Here is a 16,892-nt window from a genome sequence, read left to right as displayed (position 1 = left end):
TTTTGTTGTGACTGTGATTTTAAAGTTTTCACTGAGACTTGGTGTATCCAAGGGAGTTCCATTTGATGCTACTCCCTCACTGCTAGTTCTGTATTGTGGTACTTTTTGCCGCAAATTCTCCCCGAGTAAATTGTTTTGAAATCAAAAGGATATGTGCTTAGTAGTCTGCGTGGAAATTATCCTATTACATTATTTAAAAATTAATTAAGAGGAAACTCAGGAACCTTATATTTGAGAGATTAAAATAGCTTAGTTATCTTCCTCATTATGTTTGAGAAGGCCTTATTTCTGTGGAGTGCTCTTCTGTTTAATGGAGAGGATGATGAATTTATGTAACGTAAGAAAAAAACAGATCTTTGTAAAGCTACCCAAAGGTGGCTTCAGGAACACTTAATAATTTGGGGGATGATCAGAAGAGGCAGTATATCTACTGTTATCAATAATTTGAGAAAAGTAAAAGTATTGGTTTGACACTTGGCCTGTATAAATCTTTATCGTCAAATATGTAACAATTATTATTCAGGCAATTTGTTTTTTAATTTTAGGAGCATTAAGTCAGATGCTTCCCCTTGTCATTCCATCTGAGGAAAGAATTTCAGTAGCACACCTCTCCTCCTCTCAACCCCACACATTTTTTGGATATTGAGAACCATCTTTCATTAAAGACTGTTTATGCCAAATTTTTGGAGCTCATCTTTTACTTGCCTTCCTGTAACAAATGTATTGTGATAGCACAGATGAACCTGCTCTTCCTATAAGTTTTAAGTCTTTGAATGGGAAGAGTTACCTTTTGACCTACTTTTGAGCTCTTACATCCTTGACACTTAGTCTTAGTTTCAAAGTTAGTTCATGTCAACTTATTACTTCATTTAATATGGCATTACTTCATTTAATATGGCATTTATATGATGTAGTCTAGTATCTTATCAGAATGCTGTTCTGCCATCCACAGATGAATTACCGAATAGCTCGTTGCTTATGTTAATTTTGAAAGCAGTGGTTTCTTTATGGCAATATCTGAATAAGAAGGTAAGGTTCAAGGAACAGCTGTTCTTCAAATGAATTGCCAGAATTCTAATTTGTTTTTATATCTGTAGCTATTAGTTCATCAGATTACCTCATTGCTCTTTCAGTTACTGCTTTATGTCTTTTTTGTCAGAGTTTACGTTCTGTTTTATTAGCATCAACTAGGCTGAATTTCCATGTAATTTATATGCAAGCATGTGACTGTATACGCACTTTTGGAGTAGGCATTTCCAATAGTATCCTGTTGTGTCATATTATTGTGAATTCATCTGGCATTCAATTTTATATCACAGTCTATAACAAACACTTTTGGCATTGTATGGAGATTGAATACATGTTCACAGTTACCATTCCATGGTAACTTTGTTTTTATTCACTAATGCACAGTTCCTTGTAAAATTGTATGTGGTTCATTTTTTAAGTTACTTAACGAATTAAATGAATAGTTGCTCAGTGCTGAAAAATGTCAACCCTTGAGAAATGAAGGGAAATGACAAAATAATAATGGTAGAATTTCACTCAAAAATACCTTAATTAAGTCACTGATTGCTTGATAGTATTGCAGCTTCCAGCATATGGAAAATATAAACCTAAGGTGCATTAGTTGGAAAGAAACACCTGCAGACCCTCCCATTCACTCACTGTATGTACACTGCTATCCACCTCACAGTGAATTTATGGAGACATGAACTAGAACAGCTTAGATGAGTTGTTATCTTTTTGACATGAGTTCTACTACCATTACTTTTGTTGAGATGAGCCCCTCCTTTGTGTGGCAAAAAAGAACATAGAGTCCTTTAATGATTTAGTTAGGCTATTTATCTATGTCTCGTTTTGATGCTGTGCCAGGCAGGTTACATACAACTTGAGGCAAAGCAGCTTTTTTCCAGTCATGTTGCAATGGAAAAAGTCGGCAAATTGTTTGGTGCGCCAGGCTGAGCAGTAAAAAGCAGGTAAAAAATTGCATCTATGTGTAGGAATCTGGTGGTTCCTAAATGTCCTTTCTCTTTTGTACATATTTGGAAACATAAATGGGAATTATGGTCCTGTAGTGGAGTCCTCTGAGAGTGTTGCTCCTGATACGGCCAGTAAAAAGTTTCATGGGTATGGTCTGTGTCTGGGCATCGCAACAGTAGTTACAGTGGCACATGAGAGGAAACAAAGAGTTGTGTTTCCTTCCCTTTCCCCAGCCTCTTTTGCTGCCATTTTCAGTTATGCATCCTTCCCATTCCACTAAGTTGTTGGTATTTTAAGCACCATTTGTATGGCAGATACTTGGTGCTCTGCGGTTGCCTGCATGAATCACTGCTATTGTATAGTATGTGTATACATAGCTTTTTTTTCCAAGCTATTGATGCTTTTATAATATTGTTAAGCTAAGGTCCCACCAGGGCCTACATTAGGCCTCTATTGATGTGTCTAACCCATCCCCTTCTTCCTGTCTCTTTTGAACTAGTTCCAGAGCTACAAATTACCTTTTGTATTCAAATTTTTAATAATTTTCAAAGTGGAGTAACTGCAATTAATGTCTAACTTCTGAGCACTTAGTAAGTGCAGGAAGAAGGATTCTTAATGTCCTCCTCTTAAGAAAAAGGATTTCCCAGGTTTTATTTAGGAATAGAAGATGTACAGGCCTATTCAAAGGGTCAGGAACTCCCTAAAGTCTTGAGCATTTATTTTGCTGTGTGTGTGCAGCTGAAAATTTTAAAAACATCTGAACTCTGAATACCAAAGTGACAGTCAATGCCTTTCATTTGCTAGGGTAAATGTTACGCAACTGAGACTCTTTGGCCACAGTTTTATTCTAGATGTATGCACAAAGGAAACATTGGTACAATTGGTCAATGTTAAGGAATGCTGGTATTTTTTTTGAAGTCTGTATCTTGGGAATTTTTGACTTGACTTCTAATTTAGATCAATAATTCTACTCACCACCTGCAGTAACTGTGCAGGATTTCAAGGCAGTTAGATAAGCATAGGGATTATATAGCACTTAAAATAAATTGACCTTTGAACAAAAGACGTTTCAGGGAGGTGTGAAATGACCTATTCATCACAGTCAGATGCCTTGAGCTGAGTGAGAATACAAGATGGAAATGAATATAGCTTGAGACATAAACGTAGCTTGAAACAACAGCTCCAAGAGGTGTGAATCACTACATTCATTTCAGGAAGAATTTTCTCATCCTCTGGCTTACCCAACAGAAATGAAGAGTGAAGCACATCTGTCCTTAGCTCTTCACCTTGGATTTCTGTCTTCTTATGACATCTGAACTTTCTCTGTAGTGTAGACATGAAAGAGACAGCGGGAGAGCAGGTTGGGCAGGATAAATTCATGTATCCATAGAGACTGTAAGGTCTCAATAAAAGGGACTGGAAGGTAGACCACACTGGAGTGGTGTGCTGCTCCGGAGAGGTGCAGCTCTCACATCGGGGGAATTGCAGAAACCAGTCCAGGCACCTTGGGAGGGGGCGTGTTTTTCAGTTCCATCTTCTATGGGGAAACGAGTACAATGCTGCAAGGGCCACTGGATCAAATGATATTTACAAGGTAGAAGAATATAGGCCTATGCAGTAATTTGTACTTGCTTTCCTACTGGTGATGTTAGCCCTTTCCCATCTCTGGTCTTCTTCCTGCTATGCCTTTTTTCTTCTGTCCCCATCAGCTTCCTCTGCTTCCTATTGCTCCCCCGGCTACTTATTTCCTCTTTCTCCTGCCACTGCTGACATTTGCACATCTACTATGTATGCTTTACAAAAACCGGAAGTTTTGATGCCTTCTTTATCTTCTTCTTTATTTAGGTGACATTTTCCCCAAATGAAAACTGAGCAGAACTCTGAAAAAAGCAAATTGCCTCCAAATGCCTTCCTTTCTTGGGTATGTGCCAAGAGTGAAATTTAAAATCACCCTACCTGGGTGGAGGTCAGGTTCAATGGCTACTACAAAGGCCTCAGAGACTCACAGCTCATGTGAGAACTGACAGCCTGTAGAGCACTCTGGTTTTTAAGTTACCAGTGGAAACCTCTAGTTCCTGAGTTAGATGTACCTCTGTCCATGAGAACCAAGTTTTAATTGTTACTCTGTTCTCCCCCACCTCCCTTCCACTTTTATCTTTGCCTCCTCTGGAACAGAGTAGTATTCAGAACAAGGTAGATTATTTTTTTATATATGTATATATACATACAGAGGTGTATATGTGCATACTTATGTCAAGACACACATATGTAGTGTGTGCATGTAATTTGAGATGCATCTGTGCAAAACCTGGTATAATACCAGTTTCAAGAGAAGCTGGTCAGGGGAAGGGGGCTTAATCTGTTGACCACCTTCTTCAAATTACTCCAAAGAACTGTAATTCTCCAATTACAGTTGCATGTTAATCCTGACCCTGCACTTTAGTAATGTAAGACACATTTTAAGACAATACAGCTAAATGTGTAATCCAGGGTACTTCATAAAAATAACCTGTAAACAGGACAGAGTATATAGGGTTATATGAGTGCTGCTGTAAGGGGAATAATAAACATGCTTTCGATTTTAAAGTGAAGCAGCTCCCATAATGAAGAACACCTAAATTCATCAGGATTAGTGCTCCTGCAGCTACAAGTAAATTATTGTAGACTTGTTAGGGCTGAAAACAGTTCAGGGTGCAACTTCTATTCCTAGCACTTACATTTTAAAGCCCTTATTCTTGACTATTCATCACAGCTGCATATTGCATATGTAAGTGTGAGGAGAAAAGGAATGAGCAGGAAGGAAGCACAGAGGAACCTGATCCTCAGTTAATGAGATCATCACTAAATTGTTTCCACCTAGTAACAGAAGATGAGGGCACCTAAAGGGGAAAGTGTATTGTTAAATGTTTAATTTGCCTGGTGAGAAGTACTATTTAATTCTCTCTTGTTGAGATATACCAGTCTCTATAAATCTTCTCCCCATCACTGCTATTTCTTTTTCTAAAACAAGAGCCTTGCAGACTGAAGTCACTGTTGATAACATTACAGGGATTGCCTGGTTCTTTACTGCTACAGTGGGACAGGTATCTGCTATTTGAAAGAAAAGTGAGTTTGATGTGGCTCAGCTAGTGAGGTTTACTTTCCCTAATCATCTGCCCTGTCATCAGTGTATAGGTGGTTGAGCTGTGTGGGCACAAGCTACTGAACTACTACAGTTTGCTTTAACGTGATTTGTTTTATATTGTTATTATTTTTATTTTGACTTCTGTATGTGCAACTGAGAGAGATCCAAGATGTCTCATCTGATTTTTGGACTAGGTAAACTAATGTGTATTTTTTGTATTGTTTTCTCACCACTTAAATCTCTAAGCATTTGCATGTATAAGTGTGAAATTTAAAATCCTTCCTGAGCTTGCTATCTTTTTTTTCTGGTGGCATACGTTACTAGCTACAAGGCTGCTGAAATCAAGGGATATCTTTTCATTGACCTTTGGGTGAGCGTTTTTGAACTGACCCGTGTTAGCTACTCCCCTTGCATAGTTAAAAAAAGAACAGCAACAGAATCAATATAGTTTACCATTATTCTCAGTGTTATTTTATTGGTGTGTTTTTATCTAACCAATTTTCAGTTAATTTCCACTTCCTTTGTCGTAACTACAGAAGTTACAGTCCTTTTGCTTACTTGAGAAAGACAGGTGGTGGCTTGGGAAAAGTGGTACATTTCTAATGTATATAGTCTAGCACCATCTGAATCCAAAAAAACCTAGTTCTGGAACGTGTTGGATTTTACTACTCAGGAGCCATAACAAACATGTTTTACAGTACTGATGTGTTTTGTCTCTCTGGTATGCTATTCTTTAAAAATCATATATAGTTTTAAAACAGTTAGCATGCAGGGCTTCATAAAGGAACATGAATATCCATTCATCTCTATCACAAATTCTGCACATAAAGGTGAAGGTTTATTAATGTTATCTGTTTGTAATAGAAATACTACTATTTAACGAATGCAGAAATTTAAAACAAGTTTCAGGGAGTATTTGTACTTTCTAGACATATCAGGACTGTACTCTATGTCACTACATCTTATAACCTACTGTAAATGAGATCTTTTCAAATAGTTGACAAAAATATGTCAGTACAATCATGTTAATCCCAAAGATTTTAAGGTGGTTTCCTGAGTGATTAATCAGTAATCAGGAGGAGACTAATTAGACACTAACACAGAGATGCTTACAGACTATTGAGTAAATACTGTAGCATTCATTTTGAAAACTCTTAATTATATATTTACTGTACACTAAGGTATAATGATCCATTATTTGAGTTTTCAAAACAATTTTATTTAATAACTTTTATTTTGTATATTGTCTTCCATAGATGCTACTGTAAGAAACTATATGGACTATTTTATTAACTACCATTAGAGCGATGATTAGTAGTGAAGTGTGAAAATATCATAGATATTTGAAAATGAGTAGACTGTTGATAGAACAAACCAATGGAAAAAACATAATGCAAACTTGGGTTGTGCTAGAGAACACTAGAATGGTATTGTAGACTTTAGCAAGAACAGAGAAGGTTTTTGTGATTGATCACATGTAAAAAGTTATCACTAACCCTAGATGCTGTTCCATCTGTATTTGGTAGCTGTCCAAATAACTTTTCTAAATTCATTGCCATAAGCTTCCTATAGAAGAGAGCAGTATTTTACTTCATTAGTTCTTCTAAACTTGCTTTGTGTGGAATTGGATGGTTTTATCCATTAGAGAAATGTGGATGCCTTTCCACATATGATGTAGATTGAAGGTTTCCTAGGAAACATGGAAAATGGGATGTATGCAAAGAATGCACACAAAGTGGGTTCATTCGTGCTTTGGAAGTCTTCAGTTCATTGAAAGATAAAATATTTGCTAAAAAAACAACCAAGTATAGATGAATAATTAACAGGTTGAGAAACTTATTTGAGGGCTTTTAAAATGTAATATGTTTCTTTAACTCATTAAAATAATTTCATCCAATTTGTGCAAGTCAAGCAGATGCTTTTTTTTTTCTTTTTGCGATTAATGATCCATTCTCCTTTGTCTTCAATGAGATTTGTTTAGAAAGCAAAAGAGGATTTAGGCCTTGCTTTTTAAGAAGCAAACTACACTTGAGATTTATGTAAGGAGATAAGGTGTAAGCCCTTTTTATTTGATATTTAATTTTTGGACTTTTGGAGGCTATTTCTAATGTCATGCTGTAATTTTTTTGATTAATTTACTGAATGTGTAGTTTAAACTTAACTTTTATTTAATGATGCCTGCTAGGTTTGTGAATTGAGATAAATATTTTTAATTGGATTTCATCCCATGAAATACCATTTCAATTAGTTCAGAATATGTTACACTTTCTATTCTTAAAACACTTTAAAGCATGATACGTCTTTAGTATTAAATGTTTCGGAATCTGATTCCTCATTTCAATGTTGCAACTTCAGTAGCTTTGTGAGTGCTGTGTAATTCAGTGCAGAGGAGGCTTAGGGTATTGCTAATAATACAAATAAAACATCACAGAGATGACTACCTGTTCGAGTGAGGCAAGCCTTAGTACAGGCTTGGCACTAAAGGTCTTAGCAATGGGTGTGTATTTCACTGTGGTACACGTCCTTCTTGTACAGTCAAGTGCAGTCAAGCTTCATACTGCAAACTAATACAGTAAAAAGTAAGTTCTTCTGAACTTCTAAGGTACTGGAAATAATTGTAGAGGGCTAAGCTACAGATTTAAAATGATTCTACAAATCAATTTTAGAGAACTTAAATGGCATTTATGTGATTATATCTAGCAGATGGAGTATTTTAGAGGGAAATGGGCTTAATCTGGAAATAAATGAAGCTATAGTGTGAATGACATTGTTGAGCTCTCCTGTAGTCACTGAGACTCATTGAGGTTTCAAGGACAGGTAAAGATTCGTTTGCAAGTGTCATGATTCAGAGTTCAGATGCTGTAGTCTTGAATGTTTTTTAGTACCTTGAGTTTGGAAGGTGGACCATCGTTTAGCCCTGTATATGTTTCCATCAGTGACTTTATGTATATAAAAATTACTTTTTTTCCCTACTGAAAGATGGCAGATGATATTGTAAATTTTTCAGTTCAGAAGAGGAAATTATGTACTAAGTGGGATATTTATAAAAGGCAGTATCAAAGCATATAAAAATGTTTTTAAAAAGTGCTAAATGGAAAAGGATTGGCCAGGCCTTGTAAATTCCTGCTGATAGAGAGTTTCATTTTCAGGAGAGAATTTCAGTCTTTTACTTGTTTTGGAAGTTTTTATTGAAGTTTTTTACTTGGTATTGTGGACTGCTAAGCATGGTATTAGTTGATACCTAGCAACCTAACCATCAGCCCTTTGCTGTAAGGAAAGCTTTTGGTATTTATTAGTTTAAGTGCTATTACAAATTATATTTAATGGACAGAATGTTACATACAGGCTAGCAGAAAACCCTAAAAGTTCAAAGCTTATGCAGCTTGTGCAGTTGATATCAGAAAGATAAACTTGGCCATTTTTTTTATTCAACATCTTATCTTTTATCAGATTTTGAAATAGTATTTCTCCCTTAATGCTGCACAACAGATATTTCAATGTATAAAACACAGGTGAAACCAAGTAGTTGCATGCGGTTGCTCTCAAAGTCTGAATAATAGACCTTTATTGGCAGTGGTGATGTTCCATCTTGTTTTTAAACAGTTTGCTTAACAATATGCTCTAAACAGCCTCTTTTTACTACAAATAAAGGAAGCTATTCTACATCAGGTTTAGGTCAAGAGTTCCGATTTCTAGAGAAAATGCCGTGTGTCTTGTTTGAAGGAGAATATGGGATTTTACATCTTCAATGGAGTTAAAAGCTTTAAGGAATTCTTTCCAACCATCAATAAATAAATTAATAAGTACACTAAGACAGTTGTCAGGTCCATTCAAAACAAGTATTTTTTTAAAACAGAACATCACTTGTTTTCCACAAAATTATGTGGGGTTTTTTTTTTGTCTCTTACATGGGAAAGAAAAATCTAAGTAGTAGCTACGATTTCAGAAATGAACACACTTATTAGGAATTTTGCAAAACGTGCATTCACTTCACTGTATATTGAGTCACTTTTATTGAAGGAGACTGTGTATCTTGAAAATTAATTGGATTTACCATGACTTCAGGAAGTAGTATACTAATTATGCAGGTATAGATTGACACTCCCCTTGAGAAGACTTCATTTTCAGACTGTCCTTTAAATCTAAAAGTTGTTTTCCTAAACAGAGGAGGATATTTTTCAAACTATTTCTTAAAATAAGTACCAGGACCATAATGTAGCAGGGCTTATTAATTACTGATAGATCAAGGGAATGATGATACAAATGTTAAGAATTACAATAATTTCTTAGTGATGATCTTCAGCACCAAGGTTGTGATGCTGAGTCTAAGAGTCATCTTGTAGATGTGCTGTCTTTTGTTAGCAATGAGACGCTAGTGGAGGGTGGGGTGTCAGAAAAAGTAGTAGCTGTAAAAAACTTTTAATTTATAAATGGGAGTTAGTGGGCCATGAGTTATGAGGCATCTCAGGAAGGAAGTGGTTTAGTTGCTCTAAGAGAATCAGTGTAGTTTTGCATAAATAGCACTAGTAACTGATGGGAATTTTTTTTTTTTTGTGTGAATCTTGTTTACACTGTTTAGTAGTCTGAGCCTCAGACCTTAGTAAACAGAAGGCTAGAGATAGTAAGACTATATGGATTATGAGAATTGTTGCCAAAAAGAGAGTACTGAAGAGAAATATAAATAATATTTTAGGTTAAAATAATGTTTTCCTAATGGCTGCAATCACTGAGGAAGATGGCTATAAACTGGAAAGGGGCAGATCTAGACTAGACATAAGGAGGATCTTCATGATGAGGGTGGTGAGGCATTGGCACAGGTTGCCCAAGGAAGCTGTGGGTGCCCCATCCCTGGAGGTGTTCCAAGGCCACGCTGGATGGGGCCTTGGGCAGCCTGATCTAGTAGGAGGTGTCCCTGCCCATGGCAGAGGGGTTGGAACTAGATTATCTTTAAGGTCCCTTCCAACTCAAACTATTCTATGATTCTACAATTCCACCTAGAAAAAGAATGTTCTACAATTATTATATAATGGGTAATACAAGTGTTACACCTGAAACTAGAAAAGTCGTTATTCTGTATTTGACACACGGGTCTGGCTAAGCAGCCGAGGTTTACAGTGATGAATGCTCCAGCTGGCACGTGCTAAAATGCTTTATAGCGTTAGTCAATGAGTCACCTCATTCTGTCAGTTCTATGGTTCTAAGATTTTAGGAAAGGTTGTCTACTCCTCTCAGAGTTACCTTTTTCCCCCAGTTTTATGTAATGTACCTGGGTCTAGGTATGGTCAGCAAGAGAGTACTGAATTAGATGGACCCTAGATGTGTCCAAGAGTGGCATTATCTTTATGGCTGACTACATCTTTACCATGAAATAATTTTGATAAACAACTGCAGAACTGAACAGTGCAGTAGTCTTGTACCTGTTTTCTTTAGAAGTGCAGCTTTGTTATGCTTCATTTCTTTGGGAGTGATGCTTCATTTTACATTTATTTTTCCTTGTTTGCACTTTTAGAGCCCTTTACTCTGATTCTTCTGTATTATTGCTCCTTCCATTTCTACTAGTATTTGTTAACCATGTGTGTATTCAGCAGGAGTAAGGCTTCAATTTCTGAGGAAGAGCAGAGCAAAACTTGTGCATTTTTCTGTTTATTTAAAGGGCAAAATATATTGGGTGTCAGGACTCCCTCAAACCTTGGGGAAGTCTTTCCTGCTCAAGGAGGGAAGACATTAACTGTGAAGCTTGGATCCATACCTGTGCCATATACTTAATATAACTTAACTTGTTGCAATCAGTAGTGTATTTTCATTTGTCTAAAAGTAGCTTGGAATACTTTGTAGCAAGTCTTTGCATACATATGAAAAGGAGTTCACAAAGTTTGTACTGATTCAGAGGGTTTTGTGCTTTTGTACTTCCTTTTTGTTAGCCTTCTGTCAGAAACTTTGAAGGGTTTTTTGCACAATAGCATGCTAGAAGTAAAGCTGAATGTCACTGACATTGTTCTGGGTAACGCTTAGTGAACTCTGAACTGGTGAGCTACAGAATACCTGTAATTGAGCATCTCTTATCCATGTTTCTATTTTAATAATTTAATTTCCATCAGGTCTTCAAATCATCCCTAATTTCTTTTCAGTGCTGTATGTATCATGAAGTATCATTTCCTTTCTAATAATCTGGTATACCTCTGTTATTTACCTTCATGAAATTTAAGATATGATCTCTAAATAAGTTGACCTTTGAATCAGAATCCCAGGTGGTTACAGAAAATACTGTCTCTCAGTGACTGGTGTTGCTTCAGAAGTGTATTTTCTTCATTTATGTAAATCTACCAGGCAAGGAAGGAAAGAGAATATGTACAGCAAAAAAAGGGGAAATAGAGTTGTGCTACTAGTTACAGACTTGGATGCTTAAAAAGAAATAAGCTGAGCTTCTTGTATGTGGACGTGCCAGGACATGGAGCTCTGTGTTCACCAGCATAGGCACAGTGCTTATATGCTGAACTGGATGTCCTTAGGATAGGTTATACAATCAAATAACAAATAAATATGTGATTAATGTTGTTATCTGACAAAAAAAATGTCTGTTATATCCAAAACATATGTCAGTATTAATGGAGGAAAAACATTGTGGTGCTTTACATCAGCTTTTAGTGAGTGGTGTATGTTAGACTCATACCCAAATTATATTTGTCTTTCTGTTGTTAAATACATACATAAAAGAAAACAAATGTGAAGCACATTAGTTTAATTAAGGACTGAAGGAAACCCACTGATCCTTATTTGAAACTGCTGAAAAATTTAGCTTTGCATCATTGTTGGGTTGCTTCAGATGATCAGATAGAAGCAGAGATCAGTTCAGCTATGGGGTTTGCATTTTTGAAGAACACATGTAATACATTTTTGATATGTTATTCACTGCCTGGGACGAAATTGGTGGGGAAGAGTATGGAAGCAGTGAATGAGGGAGGAGACATGCCATACATTTTTCAGAATCTGAAAGCACAGAGATGAAACCACATGCTTCTTATTTGCTTTTAGGTTTTCTGAAAAAACAACAATCGAATGGTTGCAGCTCTTTGAAGGTAGTGAGGTTCCATTTGGCCCAATCAACAATATGCAGCAAGTATTCTCGGATCCTCAGGTTGGTTCTCACCAAGTTTTTTCTATACATTATTATACATGTTTTAGAAATGCTGAGTAATGATCACTTTTCCTGCTGCTCAGACCTGATTTCAGCTACTCCAAAATGGGATCAAGAGTTACAGTAGATTGAGTTTAGGGCAGTAATATGGCATAATAACAAATAAATACAGAGCCTTAAATGAATTATATGCTTGGGAACAGATTTTGCTGTAATGCATAAAACTGTTGGTGTTCCATGTCTTGTATGAAGTCTGTCTTTCAAAAATGGCTGATAAAACAGGGAAAGAAACTTTAATATGATGTGTAATTGCATCTTATCAGATGAATATGCAAAAAAGTATGTTTCTTGCTGTCCAGAAGCACCTAATTTTCCGTATGAGGTATGGATAACCAGAATCTATACTGTTAGAGAAAAAAAATGGAAACTTCTTCACTGGTAACAGAAAAATTAAGCACAAAAATCATATGCAGAAAGATCTCAAACTTTTCTTGCCCTGTGGGGGCTTTCCTGGCTGAGAACACTTCAACTTCTTATTTATTTAAAATTTTAAGTCTTTCACTGAATTGCATCTATGCTTAATTATAAACAAAATTCTTACTTTTGAGTATCGGTAGAGTTATCATGCCTGTGTGATCCTTCCCCTCCTCACATCCCCTGGCTTATGATGGGTTAAAGGATCCAAGAGAAAATGAATTATACTGTCTTGAATAGTGTAATGGAGTATTTTATGGCTATTCCATTTTGTGACGAATCTCCTTTAATTTCTAATAATGGGAGTAACCAGAAAAATGATTGGCCGTTAGAGGAGAAAAAAAAAAAGAAGCAGCTAATTTTGGACGTGTTCATGTTTACTGTCAAGAAGCGTCTGTCAGGATTGTGAATACAATTGCAGTCTTTGGGAAAGAAGAACGATCAAAACAACCCCTGTCATAATGGAATATGTTTATAAAACATGTTTGTTAAGTTTGTTATACTTTTAGATGTACCAGACAATATTTGTTAAGCTACTGCAAGGAAAGAAGTTTTTCTTTTCTTAAATAAATATGCTCTTTCTTCTTAAAATGATGTAGTACCATGCTGTAAAGTATGCATGGGCCAATTTTTTCACTTCATAACTTTCCTAGGGATTAAGGTTGGGCTTTGAAGAACGTACAGCAGGAGTCTTTATTTTACTCAGAACGTGGTTGACTTGGCGGTACTTGGAGCAACATTGGAAAAAGATTCTTTGATTTTTTTTCTTTTGGTGCTGCGGGTTTTAAGAAGTCATGTCTAGTCTGAAAGAGACAGCTTTATAAAACACAGTGTGTCTTGGGATGGCCATTACCTCCCAAACTGAAAAGAAGTTAGCTTGGTTACTTTGCTCTTGTTAGAAATTAGCCTATCTGTAAAAGATATCATGGTGCTTTGCAGTCAGATGCCACCATATGACAGGTTTTTCGAAGTGTTTACTTACAGAGGGTAAACTGATCTTTTTTCTTTTATTTTTTCCTCACACAGCTGCATGCAAATGTTGGGGTTTTTTTATGCCCTTCTCTGAAATAAATGGCACTCAGACACTGTGTTCTTATTAGTATTGGAAATGAAATCTCAGCTTTTGTAGCAGTGCTGCATGTTATACATCTGTTTAATTTCTGATGCTGCCTGCCTCCTTAAACATTTTCTCACAGTTATCGTTCTGTTCAAGGGTGGTGATGGTGGGGAACTTTGCAGTTCTTTCCTCTGTCTTGACATATGGAAAAGTGTTGACATTTTGAGATATTGCACTTATGGCAAGATATTCACTTTACATCATTTCTATAAAATTAAGCCCCTCACTTGACCTTTACATGTCTGAAAGACCATCCAGCAGACCAGCAATTCTGAGAGCAGCATATTCAGCCTCTTAAATATATTTTTCTAATTTCTACACAAATTCTTATTTTGATAGTGAAGATGTCAGTCCTTCCCAGGTGGCTTCATTTCCCTGAATCATTATCCAGAGCTTGGATTTGAAGGCTTAGGGACAGTTCAAGCTTAGCTTTTCACCTTCTCAGTTTTTCTGAACTGTAGTTTTTGCCATTGCATCTTGCCCAGTTTCCATCCTTCTGCTCATCCTTCTGCTCCTGTATAGACAGCATGTGACTGGGATAAACACACATGCTTGTGTATAGCTTTGCTCTTTCATAAGCCAGTCTACAATTTGGATTCTGAAACCTCAGAAAGCATGATAGTGTCTTAAGACTATATCTAAGATTAAGAAAGAAGTCTAGCAATGCTTGAGAACTTGTAAACTAAGTATCCTCTGCACCATGAAATCCCAGTTGTAACAGGGAAAAACCATCGCCTATCACCACCAATACACTGTAATCATAGAGAGATTTTTCTTATGTAAAGCTCCAACCCAGTCATCAAGTATGAGAACGTTGTAATCATTCTTTGCAACGCTGCTGTTACAATATGGTGGGTTTTTTTTCAGGCTCGCTTTAAATCAGAAAACGTATTTCTAGGAAAGATGTCACTCAGCTTGTATTTAATAACCTTACTTGCTAATGTCGTATAACAACAAGTACAAACAAAATGCAAAACAAAAAGAGTTTATTAATAGTGCAGTAATCGGCTTTTCATAGTCGCTTGCTTTCAACCTTTGTGAAGACCTCAGAAAAACATCAAGCCTGCTGATAGTCAATATATACAATTCAATATATACAAACTCTAATCTACTTCTGATGGTTAATACCTAGGTTTTTCTATTTTGGGCATTACCAGCTGAATTGGATCCAAACACAATTATATTTTTTGAAGTTAATTTTATTGCCATTGTCTTCCTATTTGATCTATGGATTTTGACATCCATAATGCGACCATCATTTATTGTAAATGTAGACTCACACCACTGGTGACCAAGATGTACTGTGTGGATTTCAACAATTGTCAAAGCATATGCCAACTCAGCTGTCAGTAATGCTGCAGAGGGTGGACTGGGCTGAAGATAAAAATCTTGGGTGAGGGGTGGAATAATGCAAGGGAGGAAAGGAAGCAAGTCTGAAGAGATAGGAAACTAAGTAGTAAAGGAGGTGACTGAAATGGTCTAATGGAACTTAATCAGTTACAAGGGGGTTACATGTTCAAATTTTATTTTATTTTAACTGCAAAGACCTCAGAACTCCGAAGGCCAACAGTGGTTTGTATAACTTGTCAATAAACTGAGATAAAACCACACGTTTTTAATCCCAGGGTGTTTTGTTAATAACATTAACAGCTTCAATCCTACTCCAAGTGAGCTGCCAAAACCCATGAAATTTTTTACTCAGTTGGAGTGCCAGGTGATACTGTTTTTTCCATGAATGGAGTGAAATGTCCACTTTTCCCACTGATTATAATCTTTTATACATTTGTGAAGTTAAAATGAATACCACAGGCATTTGTACTGCTAAGTCAATCAGTCTGTGGATGGAAGTATATTAGTACTTGTGGATGTATGGATGAAAAGGCTGAGAGAAAGGGGGGCAGTTTCACTAGTTCAGGGGACAATTTTTTTAAAAATGAGAGGGAGGAAACAATGTTTGTAAAAGTTCTTATAAGCTCTTAGTAGTACAGTATAGACTATTTTAATAAATCTTTTTAGAGAAAAAAATTCAGGCTACTTTTTAAAAAAAAAAAGTGTTCTTTTAACTAGGCTAAGATAGTACAAACATTAAAGGAATTCTTAAAACGTTTTAAAAACTTACTAGTGACCTCAGTATGGTCCCATTTAACATACCCTGGGGAACATGTGTATGAAATAGAATGCGGTTTGAGGTTTTCCAAACAAAACAAACTTAAAAGAGAATACCATTTTTAATAGAAACTACTCAAATTCTCCCAAAAGATAAAACAAAACAAAAACAGGTACGCACTGTACTGCAGCAAAGTATGAAAGAACAAAGATCTTTTCTGGTAAATTGAGGGGACTAAACTTTTTTTTTCCTTTTTTTTCTTTAAAACTTTACCCTCCCCTTTTTCGCAGTGTAATTTATGTTGCTGTTCTTATGCAGTGTTCTAACTTGGTTTAATAAATTGTTTCTTACCTGATGTTTTTACCATTTTACTGTATGAATTCTGCCAGCTGAAAATAAAAATGAAAGCCATGCCGTAGTACCTTTTATTTTTTTTTTTTTTTTTTTTTTTGCCCCCCTCTCAGAGCACTTACAGTCATACCACACAAGTCGAGTACATCAGGTGTAAGACATCACCCTGATGCATCACTTCTGAGAAATATGGGGAGGGAAATATCGGAGCTGAAATATCACAGCTGGCCCTGATTTCAGCTGCTGCCAAACACCTGCAGACTCTAAAAGGATACCAAAACAAAACTCCACCCTGTGGCAAGAGGCCATCCCTTTAACAACCCTTCCCTGACTTTGCATCACTATAAAAATTAATTTAACATTTTTTACAGAAACCTTAGTCTTCCTGTCCCAGAAGGCCATTTGGAATATGCCTTAGAAAAAAAACCCACAGTAAACTGAAGTATTGAAATATTTGATAGCTGGAAATTTATCTGATGTTTTAAGTTTATTATTTGTGGAAACCTGTGAAGGTGGTAGGGTGTTTTTTTTTATTAACCTCCAGATCATCTCTTATTTTGGAAGTAATTTCATTTGAACGTATCCTGGCAAAAATTTCCTA

The 16,892-nt window shown here is 36.2% G+C and overlaps 1 protein-coding gene across 3 annotated transcripts in view; it reads left to right on the top strand.

Annotated features, from left to right (window-relative positions):
* The window catches only part of LOC138722050 (succinate--hydroxymethylglutarate CoA-transferase-like), a 342,380-nt gene that overhangs the window by 128,196 nt on the left and 197,292 nt on the right, over positions 1–16,892 (top strand). For all 3 annotated transcript variants that reach the window (XM_069859772.1, XM_069859773.1, XM_069859774.1), the window contains exon 12: positions 12,140–12,242. In XM_069859772.1, the coding sequence (XP_069715873.1) occupies positions 12,140–12,242 (103 nt within the window). The remainder of the gene's footprint in view (positions 1–12,139; positions 12,243–16,892) is intronic.

Source organism: Phaenicophaeus curvirostris, chromosome 6 (genome assembly GCF_032191515.1).
Source record: "Phaenicophaeus curvirostris isolate KB17595 chromosome 6, BPBGC_Pcur_1.0, whole genome shotgun sequence".
NCBI lineage: Eukaryota > Metazoa > Chordata > Aves > Cuculiformes > Cuculidae > Phaenicophaeus > Phaenicophaeus curvirostris.
Note: the sequence above shows the minus strand (reverse complement) of the source record. Positions and strands in the feature narration are given on the sequence as shown.